A 19,464-nucleotide genomic window follows, 5' to 3' on the forward strand; every position below is an offset into this window, starting at 1 on the left:
GGGCAAGTTTGGCCACCTCTCGACGAGCGACAGCGAGCTAGGCAGCCAGTTCCTCACATAGCTGCTCCCCCACGGCTTGCAGCTGCTCCTTCTCCATAAGGCGATCCCAAGCGCCCTTCTCACAGTGAAGGAACATAGACTTCTCCTGGCTATGGTCCATGAGAACCTATGAAAAGGGTATGATTTAAAAGGCAAGAGATGGGAAGATGAAGGTCAGAAATGCTGATACACAATGCCTAGCTAACCGGAGCAATAACATCTTGTAGCGAACTCAGCGTGGTGGTTAGGGCATAGACTACGGTTCCCACCTCCACGTGGACACACCCCCACTCCCTCTTTTCCATGGCATCATCAAGGGTGAAGAGCGTTGCCCCTGGATCTCGACGGTTGGCCCACAGGATCCGAGGTCCTCCCCAGGTGTGAGGGTCACCGCCGACCCAGACCAGAGGCCAAGATGACTCTACGCTAACCCCAGGCAGCGTTGACTGCTCTCATGACTATGACTACTATAGAGCGGGCCTCCTAGAAGTAGAGGGGGTGGGCAACACGAACAAGGAAGCTTGCCCCGCCGTCGCACACGCCAAGGGTGCACCGGGCGTGGCCTCCTCCATCCGTCTCACCACGGATGCCATAGTTTGCCCAGTGAGAGCCCCAGTTGTGCCATCTCTATAACACCCTAGGTGTTATGTATGCATTTGGCATTGGCATTGCATGAGCACAAGCATCATTGATCAATCATGAGCATGAGCATCTCAAATTTTATCTGTATGATTGCTTATATCACATGTGTTTATTACTAAATGCTTTACATATGCTAGGGTTTACATGTGAACCATGTAAAATGTTTGTGGGACCCTAAGAGTACCTTTAACATGCTTAGAATGTCATATGGAACAACTTTGGTATTCAAGACTTGGACCCAATTGGCCTCTATGTCATGGTTATAGTGTAAGCTATTATTTTCAAGTTGCATGTTTGACCTAAGTTGAACTATAGCATAGAGTATTTGCATGGTAGTGCACCCTTAAGCAAAGTTGTAGTACTTGACTAGAGTAACAACTTTTATTTTTGGGCCAAGACCTAATTCGGTGCATAACATGCTAAAAAATAGTCCACAAATAGCAATAGAATTATTGTTTTTGACTTGGAAATTTTTCTAAGTCTTGAGGTGGTTTACCGTTTCAATGAACCTATGTTTGATGCGCTGTAGTTTGAAAACTAGGCCAATCTAGACTAAACTCATTTAATCAAAGTTGTAGATCTCGTGTAGCTCTACAATTCTTGTTAAAAAAGTTTTTGCAAAGGACAAATAGTTTAGGAGTGACGATCGCGTGTAGTAGCTCTGTCAGTCGCGTTCATCAAGGCCTGATGCTGTTTTGACACCGCTGTCAGTGGCCGATCGTGGGTAGGCCAGGCGCGTCGTGTGGCGGCCATACATCGGCACTGGCTCGGCCAGTTAGGCCAGCGTGGAGGGATAAGGCGCGTGCCTCTCTGCTCGCTCCATTTCAACCTCGTACCCCGCTCTCTCTCACCCATGCCAGAGTAGAGTGGAGCACCACACCACCGCGCCATCACCATCGCTCTGCCGTGGTCGCTCTTTGCCGTCACTACACCACCAAATCCAGTCGCCAGCAGCTCCACCATTGTCACCTCTTCCACCCTGACCAGCTAGCCCCACTTGCTGAGCTAGGGTAAGGACGCATTTTGCTTCACCGCCACCATGCCATCACAAGAGCACCGCCGTGCGCTTGGCTCATCATAGCCACGTCATTCCATCACACCTCCTACCCTCCTCTTCTTCAGTCTGTAGCCACGTTGTGGTCCATATGCTTAGGCAGGAACTAGGTTAGATGCTACTACGTGGTCGTGTGGGAAGACACCGCCGCTCCCGCCATGGCCGCCATGGTTGTGAGCTTGAGCTCACTGCGGCCAGCTGTCTCAGGGTCACTCTAGTCCCCACTCTTAATCATCTCTGCATGGCCTTGTGACCTAGATCCAGTTGGCTTGGCAGAGACTCCCCTCTCACCGTCAGCTAGCCAGAACAGAGAGCCCCGCCATAGTGAACCGTGCGCCGTCGCATGGCCATGCACGTGGCCAAGCTTTTCCATGGTGTCACCTTGGCCTAATCCTCACCGTAGTGCTATGCTAGGTCACCAGGATGGAGTAGCCATCCTCACCGGCGCATGCCATGGTTGGAGATGGTCGGCGCACCATTGCATAGCTCCACTATGCCTCCATCGTCGCTGGCAAGGGTGCTCTAGTGCACCACTAGTCCAACGAGGGGTACCACTAGGTATGGGGGATCATGGGGAACACATTGGTGTCACCGCCATCACTGGTGATCTCACCGCCGATGAGACAACGCTAGCCCGAGCACCTCCTCTGCTCTTATGCATCCATGATACTTACTTTATGCATATGCATGCAATAGGTGCAAGCGGAAGAAATGACGTTGGTGGAACTCAAAGCCAATCCACAAGAGGAGAACTAGGAAGCTCTGCACCAACAAGCTCCAGGAGAAGGCGAGCCTGAAGTTGATCTTCTCCTAGAGTGCCCTAACCACCAGCCAGCCACGTTTGTGGAAGGCAAGCCCTAGAGCATTCTAACATCCTATGTGTTCTAATACCAACTTGAGTCCTTTTTATGTTAATGCATTAGTACTAGGAGTTGATTGGAACCACTTGCTGCAGATACTTTCCTTATCTATCTTGAATCCTATGTAGGTCTAGGATCGACCTTTATTCTTAGCCATGCTTAGACCGATAGAAGTTAGGTGATTTCCTATCACCTGCGAGCTATAGGTGGTGACTTGATCATGGTTGGCTATATTGTGCTATCGTGGAACATAACTTGGTGATGTTGAACAAGTGGAGACCGGATGGAATCTTATATGTTAGGTGTGGTGACTTATAGTGATTCTGTCTGTGTCGTTTAAGGACCGGCCGTTGGAGGCCCTCTTGTCATGTTGAACGCACACCTCTCACATAGTTGGTTGGATAAGTCATTCCAACCAGTGAAGCCGAGTAGCTCAACAAAGGCCGGGGACATGAGCAATTAAAGCGCGCACCTTGGAGGTAGTAAGGATGTGTGGAGAGTTAATGGCGTGAGTCCATGGGCGGGTTCGAGTCTCAAGCTTCTTGGTAGATTGGTAGTATCTTTGAGGGTACGGCACTAGGTCTTACCCATGAATTGGACCTGAGTTGTACCAAAGGTGACCTAATGCGACCCCGATGGGGGAGTATGGGTGTGTGTTAGGAATAATTCCCTAGCTGGGTAGGAATCGATTTGAATCGCCGTCTCTCCCAAATAGTGAGAACTTGACATGTGCCCCCTTCATCGTAGTAATTGATGAAAGTGTTGGTTATGTGGATTATGAAAATGCTCAACTCGATATGGTTACTATTGTGATGATTTAATGGTACACAACATGTTTGGCATAGGATAGATGCTAATCTAGAATGGAATAGGGATAATAAACTAGTTATTAAAAAGTTAAAAGATACCAAATAAATATTGGCTTGTAGGCAAAGGATGTCAACCAGCTCCACTTATAAGCCTTGCAAGATCCTTGGTGTCGTGTCTATTATTTTTGTTTTATGATGGGTAAGTCTAGCTGAGTGCCTTCTCATACTCAGGGTTTTTCCCTATTGTTGTAGATAACATGATGTACCACGACTACTGTAAGCACTGCCTTGCTCCTACAGTGGATGAGGAATAGGACCATGGGCATGGTCATTCTATATATCATCTCACCCTTGTGCTTTTGTTGGAGATGACTGTGAAAACTGGCCATGTATCTAAACTACTATTGATGTCATTTAGAACTATGTTGTTTCCGCTACTGTTAAACTGATGTTGTAATAACTATGTTGGAACTCTGATGTATAACAAACTATTTGTGAACTTATTGTAACATGTGACTTGTATGTTGAATCATATATGATCTTGGCTTGTATGTTGGTTGATTTGAGAACTGTTGTGATACTCAATGGACTACCGGATTTATATGGGCTCAAGTGTGATGGTTTGACTGCCTCGGTGGTTGCTATTATACTTGTGCTCTTATAAATTGGACGGTTCTATTACAGCTAGCATCGGAGCAGGATTCAACACTAAATTTGTCACATGTGTCATTAAAACAAAGGTTTTGTTTTATAAACTTAATTTCTACAACTGTAATAATAAGTTTAGAGTGTTGAAGATTGAACTTAAAACTATAGTGTGCCAGTGGTCACTCCTTTATGCCCAGTTAAGGACTAATTGGTGGCTATTTAAGTACTTACACGGGGAGTTTTTTACTTTCATCGTGCATACGGTGTGCTATTGTATGGATGCCATTCACTTGAGTGGTAATGTACAGATTGAATGCCTCTACGCCAAGGTAAGAAGGTAAGTTGATGAGTGGCTTGACTGCAAGAAGTGAGCATGCGGTCGGGGAGAGCGAGCTATGATACGGTTGTATATGCATCCTTGCATGTGTGTATGGTGCATATTTAAATGTGGGTAGCGTAACTGATCATCGGGTAGCTTTGATACATAAGTATATATATGGAAGTATTTAGTTTACTACTTTCATATATATCTTGCTATCCTTGATATTCAACTTAGAGCCCAGATTTACCTTTCTATACATATAACTATTGGGTTGGGCTGAAATGAATCTTTTGCAGGTACACTAACAACGAAACATGTAGTTCATTTAGTTACGATTATATTGAGAGAACATATGTATGCCACCACATATGTCGTTAGGATTTATTTTCCTAAGTTTGTGAGGACGTACGGAATGAGCATACATCATGATACATCATTCATTCATGTCATTGCATTGTTCCACCCCTTGCAAGATCTTATTGTTAAGTAACTCTTTTCTATAATCGTGTGTCTCACTAAATTGTAACATTTGCTACAGATGGTAGCCCCAAGAGCCCCTATTGCAAGTGACACCTTTTTGGCACTATTTGGGACTCCCACCTTACTATGGAGGGTACTGCACACTGTCGGGTATACTGAACCACCTCGTTACTTTTGGGGCGAAGTGGTAACTGAGGGACAATGGTGGTACGACGTGCGGGTCAATGTCGCCACCTATGTGGACAACCCTCGGTGGCAAGGATGGAGTATTGAGTTAGATGGACTGACCCCTTGGGAGGGTGGCCTAGTTGCCGCTTTTGAAGTTCTCAGCGAAATCTATCAGGAATTCGGTGATGAGCTTGTCATTGGGCCCATTGGATCTTTCCCTCAGGTGGATGCATCACAGACCGCTTGGACCTAGCTAGGCGATAATGCTTTAGTAAGAGACAGGGATGAAAGAGCAAGAAGTAGTAATGCTGCCATAAGTGACATGTATGCAGTTATGAGGATGTTTTACTCTCGCCAGGATAGCTACATCAGCTGTATGCAAGAGCTCCAAAGAGCACAGGCTGCATAGCGCAGGATGCAAGGACATGTGCGTAGGCATCGAAGTGCAGTTAGAGCAGCTCAGAACAAGATAGGTAATTATATTACAGCCTTGGAAGCTCGTCGGAGGCAGCTAAGGCTGAGTTACATGACGTTCATGCTGAGAGGGATGATGTCATTTGCCTTGCCAAGACTAGGGACGCAGCTAGGATCAAGACTATGTTTCAGGTTGTTAGGAAGGCAATGGAGTTTGATCATAGAGAGCAGGAACTCATATGCCAGATTGAGGAGCTTTAGCTAGATGTTCATCGTCTCAACAACATGGTAAACCCAATTCTTCCTCCACCTCCAGCGGTGGAAGAAGATCCCAACGTGTTGATTGCTGAGGACGATGGCATGGAGGTGGATGCTGAGGATGAGCCTAAAGATGAGGAGATTGTGCCTTTTCAGGATGACCAGGGTGATGGCATGTCTGATGTTGAAAACGATCATTCTAAGGCTTAGTTAGTTCCAGTACTTAGTTAGATGTGCTAGCCACTTATCCTATTGATCATTTGTGTAATGAACTAGTAAATTGGTGCAATCCCATGATGTACTATTGATGTCATTGGAATCGTGCATGTAATACGGGTGGTGATTGCACTTTTTAATGAATTCCCAGTTGTTATTGGCAAGAAAAATTTGGCATGTATGAAATGCATTGTGAGTATGGAATTGAATTATTGTGCCTCTATGTTATTGTACAAATTTAATATTCTCTCCAATAATTAAAGTATGGCATGATTATACAATTCTTCTGCAATCTCTTGATATCATCCAATAATCACTTGTAGTTGCAATTTTGCAGATGACTCGCACTCACGGTGGGCCCAGCCCTAGCCATGAGGGTGATGATGATCTCCCACCACCACCGCACCCCACGCTAGTGGAAATGATGGCCCAACTCCTAGAGACCCAACGGTCTATGGGGGAAGTACTACGTGGGCTTGCATAGAACACCGGTCATGGACGGGGACGAGACCAACACTAGGGGCCCAAACCAAATTAGTACAGTGATTTCAAGGACTTTTTGGACACTAAACCTCCTATCTTTAAGGAGGTAGAGGAGCCATTGCAAGCCAATGAATGGCTCAATACCATTTGGTAGAAATTTTGTCTCTTGAGAGTTATAGAGCATATGAAGGCTGAATATGCCTCACATCAGTTGCATGGTCCAGCAAGCATTTGGTGGACTCATTACCTGTCTACCCTCCCTGCTAATGCTTAGGTTACATGGAATGAGTTCAAGGCTACTTTTAGGGGGCATCATATTCCCCTAGGTCTTATGAGCATGAAGGCTACTGAGTTTATGAGGCTTACTCAGGGCACCAAAAGTCTCACTGAGTACTTGCATGCCTTCAATAACCTCTCTAGGTATGCGCCTGAGTTTGTGAATACCGATGCTAAGAAGATTGCAAGTTTCAAGAGAGGACTAGGTCCAAAGTTGATGAAGACTCTAGCAAATAATAAGAGTGAGACCTATAATGAATTCATGAGTGATGTGCTCACACAAGAGAATTATAACAATATTTATGCTACATCCAAGAGCCATAAGAGGGCCTTTGAAGCTGGCGCATCCCAGTAGAGAGCTACAGTGGTAGCAAGAACCCAATACCGCCCACCTGCTCCAAAATACTAGCCACCTCAGAAGAAGGCCTAGCCAAGCCAAGCAAATAAAGGGTATCATCGAGCATACTGTATTGCTCTACCGCCTAAGGGTGGTGTAGGACAAGGCAACTCGAAGGCTCCACCTAACAATCAACCATGCTTCAATTGCAACAAGACTGGTCATTGGGTGAGGGAGTGCCCTTACCTCAAGAAGAACAATCAGAATCCAGAAGCTGCAAATGCACACCCGAGGTATGTGCATTACACCACCATGGAAGAGATTCCCTCTAGCGAGTTTGTCACAGCTGGTATGTTTCTTGTGAACCATAATCCTGCAGTTATTCTATTTGATTCTAGGGCTTCACATTCATTCATGAGTCCAACATTTGCATCCAAGTATGATCAGAAAATATTTGTAGTAGACAAAGGTGGTTATTGTATAAGTGCAGCCGGGAATAACATTTCTACCAATCAGATAGTTAGAGATGTACTTATCCAAATAAGTGAACGAGAGTATATTGCAAATTTAGTGATATTACCGAGATTGGGTATAGATGTGATCTTGGGTACGAATTTGATGAAGAACCATGGTGTCCTTATCGATACATCGACTAGAACCATTATGTTGAGAGACCCTAGGAATAACGACGTTTTTCTAGTACCCCTTCCTAGGGAGTTTGATCTCCAAAATGTGGCTAATGTTATCCAGCCTATGGCCCTTGTTGATATTCCTGTAGTATGTGAATTTTTGGATATCTTTCCAGATGAATTGCCCAGGTTACCACCCGATAGGGATATAGAGTTCAAGATTGAGTTAATACTAGGTACAACGCCCATCTCCCGAAGACCTTATAGAATGCCACCAAATGAGTTAGCAGAATTGAAGATCCAATTACAAGAGCTCTTAGAAAAGGGTCTCATTCACCCTAGTTCATCACCATGGGGTTGTCCAGCCATATTTGTGAAAAAGAAGGACAAGTCTTTGAGGATGTGTGTGGACTATCGACCACTCAAGGCTATTACTATCAAGGACAAATATCCCTTGCCTCGCATTGATATCTTATTTGATCAATTGGCAAAAGCAAAAGTGTTCTCTAAGATTGATTTGAAGTTAGGTTATCACCAAATCAAGATCAGGCCTGAGGGCACACCTAAGATGGCTTTTTCCACTAGGTATGGCCTTTATGAGTATTGAGTCATGTCCTTTGGGTTGACCAATGCTCCTGCCTATTTCATGTATTTGATGAACTCAGTATTCATGCCCGAGCTGGATAAGTTTGTGGTCATGTTTATCGATGATATCTTGATCTATTCCAAGAATGCAGAAGATCACGCAGAGCACTTGAGAGTGGTGTTGTCTAGGTTGAGAGAGCATAAGTTATATGCTAAATTTAGTAAATGTGAATTCTGGTTGAGTAAAGTACCTTTCCTCAGCCATGTTTTATGTGAAAGTGGACCCATCAAGGTGTAGGAGGTTCTTGATTAGAAGGCCCCAACCTTTGTTCATGAGGTTTAGAGTTTCCTTGGCTTAGCAAGATATTACTGTCGGTTTATTTTGGATTTCTCCAAAATTGCCAAGCCCAAGACTTGGTTGCTTCAGAAGGATGAGAAATTTGTATGGACACCAGAGTGTGAGGCAACTTTTCACACTTTATGAATGTTGCTAACTACTGCTCCTGTTTTAGCATAGCCTAACATTGGAAAATCTTTTGACGTGTTTTGTGACGCATCGGGTACCAGTTTGGGGTGTGTTCTAATGCAAGAAGGCCAAGTCATTACTTATGCCTCATGGCAACAGAGGAAGCATGAAGCCAATTATCCAACCCATGATTTAGAATTAGTAGTAGTTGTCCATGTTCTAAAAATTTGGAGACATTAACTGCTTGGTAATGTTTGCCATATCTACACCGATCACAAGAGCCTCAAGTACATTTTCACCCAACCTGAATTGAACATGAGGCAGAGAAGATGGTTGGCAATTGATCAAGGATTACAACATAGAAGTACATTATCATCTGGGAAAAGCCAATGTGGTTGCAGACGCCTTAAGCCGGAAGTATCAGTGTAATCCTTTGTTGGAAGATGGTTTCAACTTATTGCATTCGACAGTCTTACACAATATCACTGTTAGTTGCTCTCGAGTCTAAAATCATTGAGCTTCAAAAGACCGATGTGGGTATATCCCATATCAAAAGAAGGATTAAAGAGGAAGAAACCAAGCAATTTTGGCTAGATGGGTGGGGTGTGCTATGGTTTAAGGATTGGCTTGTAGTGCCGAAACATAGAGAATTGAGAAACCAAATTCTAGAGGAAGCACACTTTTCCAATTTGTCCATTCACCTAGGTAGTAGTAAAATGTACCAAGACCTAAAAACATGCATCTGGTGGACAAAAATGAAGAAAGAAATTGCAGCATTTGTTGCTAGATGCGATAATTGTTGTTCGGTCAAGGCCATCCATTTGAAGCTGGCTGGACTACTTCAGCCACGGCCTATCCCAAGATGGAAATGGGATGACATTAGTATGGATTTTATAGTTGGGCTTTCAACTACTGGAAAGGGTCATGATTCTATATGGGTAATTGTTGACCGCTTGATTAAATCTGCACATTTCATCCCTGTAAAGGAAAGATATCGACCCCATTAGTACATAGAGTTATACATTGCCCAAATCATAGTTTTGCATGGTGTGCCTGAAAGCATTGTGTCAGATCGAGGACCGTAGTTTGTTAATCATTTTTGGGAACATCTGCATAAGCAGCTAGGTACCCAATTGATCCGTAGCTCTGCTTATCACCCTCAGACAGCTGGTCAGACTGAGCGAGTGAATCAGATTCTAGAGGATATGTTGAGAGCTTGTGTGATTTCTTCTAAGGGTTCATGGGAGAAATGACTACCTTTGGCCAAATTCTCCTACAATAATAGCTATCAAGAAAGCATTAAGATGGCTCCTTTTGAAGCTTTGTATGGTCAAAAATGTAGAACTCCTCTGAATTGGATTGAGCCTAGTGAAATAAGGTATTATGGGATTGACTTTGTCAATGAAGCTGAAGAACAAGTTCGAATCATTCAACAACATATTGAAGCTGCTCAATCAAGACAAAAAAGTTATGCAAATAAAAGGAGAAGTCCCATTGCAGTTGAAGTTAGGGATTTTGTATATCTGAAGGTGTCTCCCATGAAGAAAGTGCAAAGGTTTGGTGTGAAGCAAAAGCTTGCACCTAGATATGTAGGCCCATACAAGATCATTGGACAAAGGGGACCAGAAGCCTACAAACTCCAGTTACCTCTAGAAATGAGAGCTATATTCAATGTTTTCCATTTCTCCCAACTCAAGAAATGTCTTCGTGTGCCCAAAGAGGCTATTGAACTCGCTAGTGTCAAGATCCAGTCGAATTTGACCTATGAGGAAAGACCTATTCGAGTGCTTGAGACAATGGAAAGAGTGCCTTGTAGCAAAGTCATTAAGTTCTACAAGGTCGTATGGAATAACCATAGTGAGCAAGACGCTACGTGGGAGCGAGAGTATTATCTTCGTGAGGTCTATCCGGTTTTCTATGAGAAATGGTTGGTCATGTAAATCTTAGGATGAGATTTCTTTAAGGGGGGAAGGGCTATAACAACCTAGGTGTTATGCATGCATTTGACATTGGCATTGCATGAGCACAAGTATCATTGATCATTCATGAGCATGAGCATCTCAAATTTTATCTCTATGATTGCTAATATCAGATGTGTTTGTTACTAAATGCTTTACATATGCTAGGCTTTACATGTGAACAATGTACAAAAATGTTTGTGGGACCCTAGGAGTACCTTTAACATGCTTAGAATGTCATATGGAACAACTTTGGTATTCATGACTTGGACTCAATTGGCCTCTAAGTCATGGTTATAGTGTAAGCTATCATTTTCAAGTTGCATGTTTGACCTAAGTTGAACTATAGCATAGATTATTTGCATGGTAGTGCACCCATAAGCAAAGTTGTAGTACTTGACTAGAGTAACAACTTTTATTTTTGGGTCAAGACTTAATTTGGTGCATAACATGCTCAAAAATAGTCCACAAGTAGCAATAGAATTATTTTTTTTGACTTGGAAAATTTCCAAGTCTTGAGGTGGTTTACCATTTCAATGAACCCATGTTTGACACATTGTAGTTTGTAAACTAGGCTAATCTAGATTGAACTCATTTAATCAAAGTTGTAGATCTTGTGTAGCTCTACAATTCTTGTTAAAGAAGTTTTTACGAAGGACGAACGGGTTAGGAGTGACGACCGCGTCTAGTAGCTCTATCAGTTGCGTTCATCAGGGCCTGATGTTGTTTCGATGCCACTATCAGTGGCCGACCATGCATAGGCCAAGCATGCCGCCTGGCGGCCATATGCTGGCACCAGCCCGGCCAGTCAGGCCAGCATGGAGGGATAAGGCGCGCGCCTCTACTGCTCGCTCCATTTCACCCTCGCATCCCACTCTCTCTCGCCCACGCTAGAGCAAAGCGGAGCACCATGCCATCGATGTCACTCCGCTATGCCCACTCATCACCATCACTGCACCACCACCTAATCCAGCTCGCTAGCAGCTCTGCCATTATCACCTCTTCCACCCTGAACTGCTAGCCCCACTTGCTGAGCTAGGGTAAGGGCGCATTTCGCTTCACCACCCCCGTGCCATCACCGAAGCGCTACCACACGCTCGACTCACCATAGCCACGCCATTCCACCACACCTCTTGTCCTCCTCATCTTCGGTCTGTAGCCACATTGTGGTCCATATGCTTAGGTAGGAACTAGGTTAGATGCTACTGCGCGGTCGTGCGGGAACACACCGCCATGGTCGCCATGGCTGTGAGCCTGAGCTCGCCATGGCCAGCCGTCTTGGGGTCACTCCAGTCCCCGCTCTTAATCGTCTCTACATGGCCTTGTGACCTAGATCTAGTAGGCTTGGTGGAGACTCCCCTCTGACCATTGGCTAGCCAAAATAGAGAGCCCCGCCATAGCATACCATGCGCCGCCGCATGGCCATGCACGTGGCCAAGCTTTTCCACAGCGTCACCTTGGCCTAATCCTCATCGTAGTACTGCACTAGATCATTAGGATGGAGTAGCCATCCTCATCGGTGCATACCGTGGTCAAAGATGGTCGGCGTGCCACCACGTAGCTCCGGCGAGGGTGCTCCAGTGCACCACCGGTCCAACGAGGGTTACCACTGGGTGCGGGGGATCATGGGGAACACGTTGGTGTCACCGCTGTCGCCAGTGATCTTGCCGCCGGTGAGATAACGCTGGTCGGAGGACCTCCTCTACTCTAGTGTCGCTGACACGTGGGTCCTACTGACCAACGGGCCCCATCTGTCAGCCTATGTAGTGATTGATTTCTTATTTGTTTTCACATATTTGAATGCATGTTTCAAAAATTCATATCTAGAGCTAGGAGTGTCTAAATGGGGTGAACCAAATTTTGTTGGATTCATCATGAAGTGTAGTATTTGATAAAAATATGAAATGCATTGTTTCTGGTATGTTTCTAGGAGAATAAAACAGAGCTAGATAAATGCTTTTAAATGGTTTCTATCCTGAAAATGCATAACCTGAGCTTGGTATGTGCAAAAATTGTGATTCCAAATTTGTTGAGTTTGTATTGACATTCTAGCTAGAAAAAATACTAAACTTGCAATAAACTTGATTGGAGTAGGGTCTTTCTATTTATCTTTTAATAAATTGTGTTTTCTGAGGAAATTCATTAGGATAAAAATAAGTAACATATTGCCATGCAAAATTTTGTAAAGTGTTGATGGGTTTTAGGGAAGCTAAGAAAATTATAAATCTGTTGCTTGAGACTTTTCAATAGGCTAAACTATTTTTGCTAAAATAAACCTAAGCAACTTGTTATTTTTGTACAGAGGGCTATACTTATCCAATTGACATGAAATTTGCATAGTAGACTTTTGGGGTCATATGTATGCTACTATAATTTTCTTAGAATTTTTGCAATACTGGAAATATTTATCTCATAAATCACATTATTATATAAAGAAAATAATAAAGGTATCTAAATACATTAGTTTGGCATAAACATAATGTTTTATGTGGTCCTTGTGATGTATATGATCTGCTGATAATGGTAGTTGTGCTTGAAGTTGATTGGTTATAGGCAGCTACTTAATTATTGCTTTATAATACCGCTAGATGGCTGCAGGAGTAGTTTCTGTTGTATTGATAAATTCATGATGATAATTATGTTTTCTTTGAAAATTGTTATTAACAAAGTTGTAGATAACTTACTTATGTTACTTGTGTCAAATTTTTATGGTAATGGACTAAATGGTTTGGGAGTTATAGCTGTTAGAAGTCTGCTGTTAAATTTGCTTGTTTTCTGGACAGATCTGGATGACTGAATTGTTTAACAAAGATAACTATTAAATCATCTTGTGATGACTAAATGAAAGTTGTAGGCAATTTTATGAGCTTTCTAGAAAGTCCAAGATCACAGGATTTGGTTGAGTAAAACTCCAGTTATGCTATAAACTTTTAGCTGCTGTGTTGTGGTCTAGAAATGAACTTAGTGTGGATTCTTGAAATTTCTAGAGAAGAGATATGCACCTACTCAGTAAATAAGAATTCAACTTGGTTATCATCTAAGTAACTTGATGTAATCATCAACATAGAATTATTCATGTTCTCATGTCATATCATTCACAAACCTTGTTATGCATCCATGATACTTACTTTATGCATATGCATGCAATAGGTGCAGCGGAAGAAATGATGTTGGTGGAACTCGAAGCCGATCCACAAGAGAACCAGGAAGCTCTGCACCAAGAAGCTCTAGGCAAAGGCGAGCCTGAAGTTGATCATCTCCAAGAGTGCCCTGACCACCAGCCAGCCACGTTTGTGGAAAGCAAGCCCTGGAGCATTCTAACATCCTATGTGTTCTAATACCAACTTGAGTCCTTTTTATGTTAATGCATTAGTACTAGGAGTTGATTGGAACCACTTGCTGCATATACTTTCCTTGTCTAGAAATGTCTATCTCGAATCCTATGTAGGTCTAGGATCAACCTTTATGCTTAGCCATGCTTAGACCGGTAGAAGTCAGGTGATTTCCTATCACCTGCGAGCTATAGGTGGTGACTTGATCATGGTTGGCTATATTGTGCTATCGTGGAACATAACCTGGTGATGTTGAACAAGTGGAGACCGGATGGAATCTTATATGTTAGGTGTGGTGAGTTATAGTGATTCTATCTATGTCGTTTAAGGACTGGCCGTTGGAGGCCCTCTTGTCAAGTTGAACGCATGCCTCTCACTTGGTTGGCCGGATAAGTCGTTCCAACCGTGAAGCCGAGTAGCTCAACTCAGGCCGGGGACACGAGCAGTTAAAGTGCGCAACCTAGAGACAGTAAGGATTAGTGGAGAGCCAATGGTGTGAGTCCAAGGGCAGGTTCGAGTCTCGAGCTTCTAGGTAGATGGGTAGTATCTTTGAGGTTACGACGCTGGTCTTACCCACGAATTGGACTAGAGTTGTACCAAAGGTGACCTGATGCGACCCTGATGGGGGAGTATGGCTGTGTTAGGAATAATTCCCTAGCTGGGTAGGAATCAATTTGAATCGCCATCTCTCCTAGATAGTGAGAACTTGACATGAGCCCCCTTCATCATAGTAATTGATGAAAGTGTTGGTTATGTGGATTATGAAAATGCTCAACTTGATATGGTTACTATTGTGATGATTTAATGGTACACAACATGTTTGGCACAGGATAGAAGCTAATCTAGAATGGAACAGGGATAATAAACTTATTATTCAAAAGTTAAAAGATACGAGATAGATATTGGCTTGTAGGCAAAGGATGTCAACCAGCTCCACTTATAAGCCTTGCATGATCCTTGGTGTCTATTATTTTTGTTTTATGATGGGTAAGTCTAGCTGAGTACCTTCTCATACTCAGGGTTTTTTCCCTATTGTTGCAGATAACGTGATGTACCATGACTACTGTAAGCACTGCCTTCCTCCTGCAGTGGATGAGGAATAGGACCATGGGCATGGTCATTCTATATATCATCTCACCCTTGTGCTTTTATTGGAGATGACTATGAAAACTAGCCATGTATCTAAACTACTATTGATGTCGTTCAGAACTATGTTGGTTCCGCTACTGTTAAACTGATGTTGTAATAACTGTGTTGGAACTCTGATGTATAACAAACTATTTGTGAACTTGTTGTAACATGTGACTTATATGTTGAATCATGAACGATCTTGGCTTGTATGCTGCTTGATTCAAGATCCATCGTGATACTCAATGGACTACTAGATTTATATGGGCTCAAATGTGATGGTTTGACTGCCTCAGTGGTTGCTATTATACTTGTGCTCTTATAAATTGGACGGTTCTGTTACAGCTGGCATCGGAGCAGGATTCAACACTAAACCTGTCACATGTGTCATTAAAACAAAGGTTTTGTTTTATAAACTTAATTTCTACAACTATAGTAATAAGTTTAGAGTGTTGAAGATTGAACTTAAAACTATAGTGTGCCAGTGGTCATCTCCTTTTTGCCTAGTTAAGGACTAATTGGTGGCTATTTAAGTACTAACACGGGAGTTTTTACTTTCGTCGTCCATACGGTGTGCTATTGTATGGATGCCATTCACTTGAGTGGTAATGTATGGATCGAATGCCTCTATGCCTAGGTAAGAAGGTAAGTTGCTGAGTGGCTTGACCACAACAAGTGAGCGTGCGGTGGAGGAGAGCTAGCTGTGATACGGTTGTATATGCATGCTTGCATGTGTGTATGGTGCGTATTTAATTGTGGGTAGTGTAATTGATCATCAGGTAGCTTTGATACCGAAGTATATATATGGGATATATATATGGAAGTATTTAGTTTACTACTTTCATATATATCATGCTATCCTTGATATTCAACTTAGAGCACAGATTTACCTTTCTATACATATAACTATTGGGTTGGGCTGAAATGAATCGTCCACAGGTACACTAACAATGAAATGTGTAGTTCATTTAGTTACGATTATATTGAGAGAACATATGTATGCCACCGCGTATGTCATTAGGATTTATTTTTCTATGTTTGTTAGGACGTACGGAATGAGCATACATCATGATACATCATTCATTCATGTCATTGCATTGTTCCTCCCCTTGCAAGATCTTATTCTTAAGTCACTCTTTTCTATAATCGCGTGTCTCACTAAATTGTAACATTTTGCTACAGATGGTACCCCCAGGAGCCCCTGTTGCAAGCGACACCTTTTTGGCACTATTTGGGACTCCCACCTTAGTGTGGAGGGTACTACACACTGTCGGATATGCTGAACCGCCTCGCTACTTTTGGGGGGACAATGATGGTATGACGTGCGGGTCAATGTCACTACCCGTGTGGACAACCCTCAGTGGCAAGGATGGACTATTGAGTCAGATGGATAGACCCCTTGGAAGGTTGCCCAAGTGGCCGCTTTTGAAGTTCTCAGCAAAATCTGTTAGGAATTCAGTGATGAGCATGTCAATGGGCCTGTTGGATCTTTCCCTCAGGTGGATGCATCACAGACTGCTTGGACCTAGCCAGGCGATAATGCTTTGGTAAGAGACCAGGATGAAAGAACAGGAAGTAGTAATGCTGCCATAAGTGTCATGTATGCAGTTATGAGGATGTTTTACTCTCGCTAGGATAGCTACTTTAGCTGTATGCAACAGCTCCAAAGAGCATAGGCTACACAACGCAGGATGCGAGGATGTGTGCGCAGGCATCAAAGGGCAGTTAGAGCGGCTCAGAATGAGATAGGTAATTATACGACAGCCTTGGAAGCTTGTCGGAGGCAGTTTGTCCATGTAGAAAGAGATGCAACTAGGGCTGAGTTACAGGATGTCCGTGTTTAGAGGGATGAGGTCATTCGCCTTGCCGAGACTAGGGAGGCAGCTAGGATCAGGACTGTGTTTCAGGCTGCTAGGTAGGCAATGGAATTTGATCGCAAAGAGCAAGAACTCATACGCCAGATTGAGGAGCTTCAGCTAGATGTTCATCATCTCAACAACATGGTGAACCCAATTCTTCCTCCAGCTCTAGCGGTGGAAGAAGATCCCAATGTGTTGATTGCTGAGGATGATGGCATGGAGGTGGATGCTGAGGATGAGCCTAAAGATGAGGAGATTGAGCCTTTTGAGGATGACTAGGGCGATGGCGTGTCTGAACTTGACATCGATCATTCTACTTAGTTAGATGTGCTAGCCACTTATCCAATAGATCATTTGTGTAATGAACTAGTAAATTGGTGTGATCCCATGATGTACTATTCATGTCATTGGAACCATGCATGTAATACGGGTGGTGATTGCACTTTTTAATGAATTCCCAGTTGTTATTGGCAAGAAAAATTTGGCATGTACGGAATGCGTTGCATGTACAATAAGTGATCCTATTGGTGATGTTATGTTGTGGAATTGAATTATTGTGCCTCTGTGTTATTGTATGAATTTAAGATTCTCTCTAGTAATTATAGTATGGCATGATTATACAATTCTTTTGCAATCTCTTGACATCATCCAATAATCACTTGTTGCAATTTTGTAGATGACTCACACTCACGGTGGGTCCAGCACCAGCCATGATGGTGATGATGATCTCCCACCACCACCGCACCCCATGCTAGCCGAAATGATGGCCTAGCTCCTAGAGACCCAATGGTCTATGGGGGAAGTACTGCACGGGCTTGCGTAGAACACCAATCATGGACGGGGATGGGACCAACACTAGGGGCTCGAACCAAATTAGTATAGTGATTTCAAGGACTTTTTGGACACTAAACCTCCTATCTTTAAGGAGGTAGAGGAGCCATTGCAAGCCAACGAATGGCTCAATACCATTGGGCAGAAATTTCATCTCTTGAGAGCTACAGAGCATATGAAGGCTGAATATGCCTCACATCAGTTGCATGGTCCAATAGGCATTTGGTGGACTCATTACCTATCTGCCCTCCCTACTAATGCTCAGGTTACATGGAATGAGTTCAAGGCTGCTTTTAGGGGGCATCATATTCCCCCAGGTCTTATGAGCATGAAGGTTACTGAGTTTATGAGGCTTACTCAGGGCACCAAAAGTCTCAATGAGTACTTGCATGCCTTCAATAACCTCTCTAGGTATGTGCCTAAGTTTGTGAATACTGATGCTAAGAAGATTGCAAGTTTCAAGAGAGGACTAAGTCCAAAGTTGATGAAGACTCTAGCAAATAACAAGAGTGAGACCTACAATGAATTTGTGAGTGATGCGCTCACACAAGAGAATCATAACAATATTTATGCTGCATCCAAGAGCCGTAAGAGGGCCTTTGAAGCTGGTGCATCTCAGCAGAGAGCTCTAGTGGTGGCAAGAACCCAATACCGCCCACCTACTCCAAAATACCGGCCACTTCAGAAGAAGTCCAGCTAAGCCAAGCAAATAAAGGGTATCATTGGGCATACTCTATTAGTCTACCGCCTAAGGGTGGTGTAGGACAAGGCAACTCCAAGGCTCCGCCTAACAATCAACCACGCTTCAATTGCAACAAGACTGGTCATTGGGTGAGGGAGTGCCCTTACCCCAAGAAGAACAATTAGAAGCCAGCAGCTACAAATGCACGCCCGGGGTATGTGGATTACACCACCATGGAAGAGATTCCCTCCGGTGAGGTTGTCACAGCTAGTATGTTTCTTGTGAACCATAATTCTGCAGTTGTTCTATTTGATTCTAGGGCTTCACATTCATTCATGAGTCCAACATTTGCATCCAAGTATGATCAGAAAATATTTGTAGTAGACAAAGGTGATTATTGTATAAGTGCCGCCGGGAATAACATCTCTATCAATCAAATAGTCAGGGATGTACTTATCCAAATAAGTGAATGAGAGTATACTGCAAATTTAGTGATATTACCGGGATTGGGTATAGATGTGATCTTGGGTATGAATTGGATGAAGAACCATGGTGTCCTTATCGATACATCGACTAGAACCATTATGTTGAGAGACCCTAGGAATAACAATGCTTTTCTAGTACCCCTTCCTAGGGAGTTTGATCTCCAAAATGTGGCTAATGATGTCCAGCATGTGGCCCTTGTTGATATTCCTATAGTATGTGAATTTCTAGGCATCTTTCCAGATGAATTGCCTAGGTTACTACCCGATAGGGATATAGAGTTCAAGATTGAGTTAATACCAGGTACAATGCCCATCTCCCAAAGACCTTTTAGAATGCCACCAAATGAGTTAGCAGAATTAAAGATCCAATTGCAAGAGCTCATAGAAAAGGGTCTCATTCACCCTAGTTCATCACCATGGGTTTGTCCAGACATATTTATGAAAAAGAAGGACACATCTTTGTGGATGTGTGTGGACTATCGACCACTCAATGTTGTTACTAT

General features: G+C 43.3%; 1 protein-coding gene across 1 annotated transcript; it reads left to right on the forward strand.

The window, feature by feature from the left end:
* The first annotated feature begins 17,969 nt into the window (after positions 1 to 17,969).
* On the forward strand, positions 17,970 to 18,494 carry LOC136498339 (uncharacterized). Its single transcript, XM_066494282.1, has one exon. The coding sequence runs from the start codon at positions 17,970 to 17,972 to the stop codon at positions 18,492 to 18,494; it is 525 nt and encodes a 174-aa protein (XP_066350379.1).
* The last annotated feature ends 970 nt before the right edge of the window (positions 18,495 to 19,464 follow it).

This window comes from Miscanthus floridulus, chromosome 12 (assembly GCF_019320115.1).
Source record: "Miscanthus floridulus cultivar M001 chromosome 12, ASM1932011v1, whole genome shotgun sequence".
Taxonomy (NCBI): domain Eukaryota; kingdom Viridiplantae; phylum Streptophyta; class Magnoliopsida; order Poales; family Poaceae; genus Miscanthus; species Miscanthus floridulus.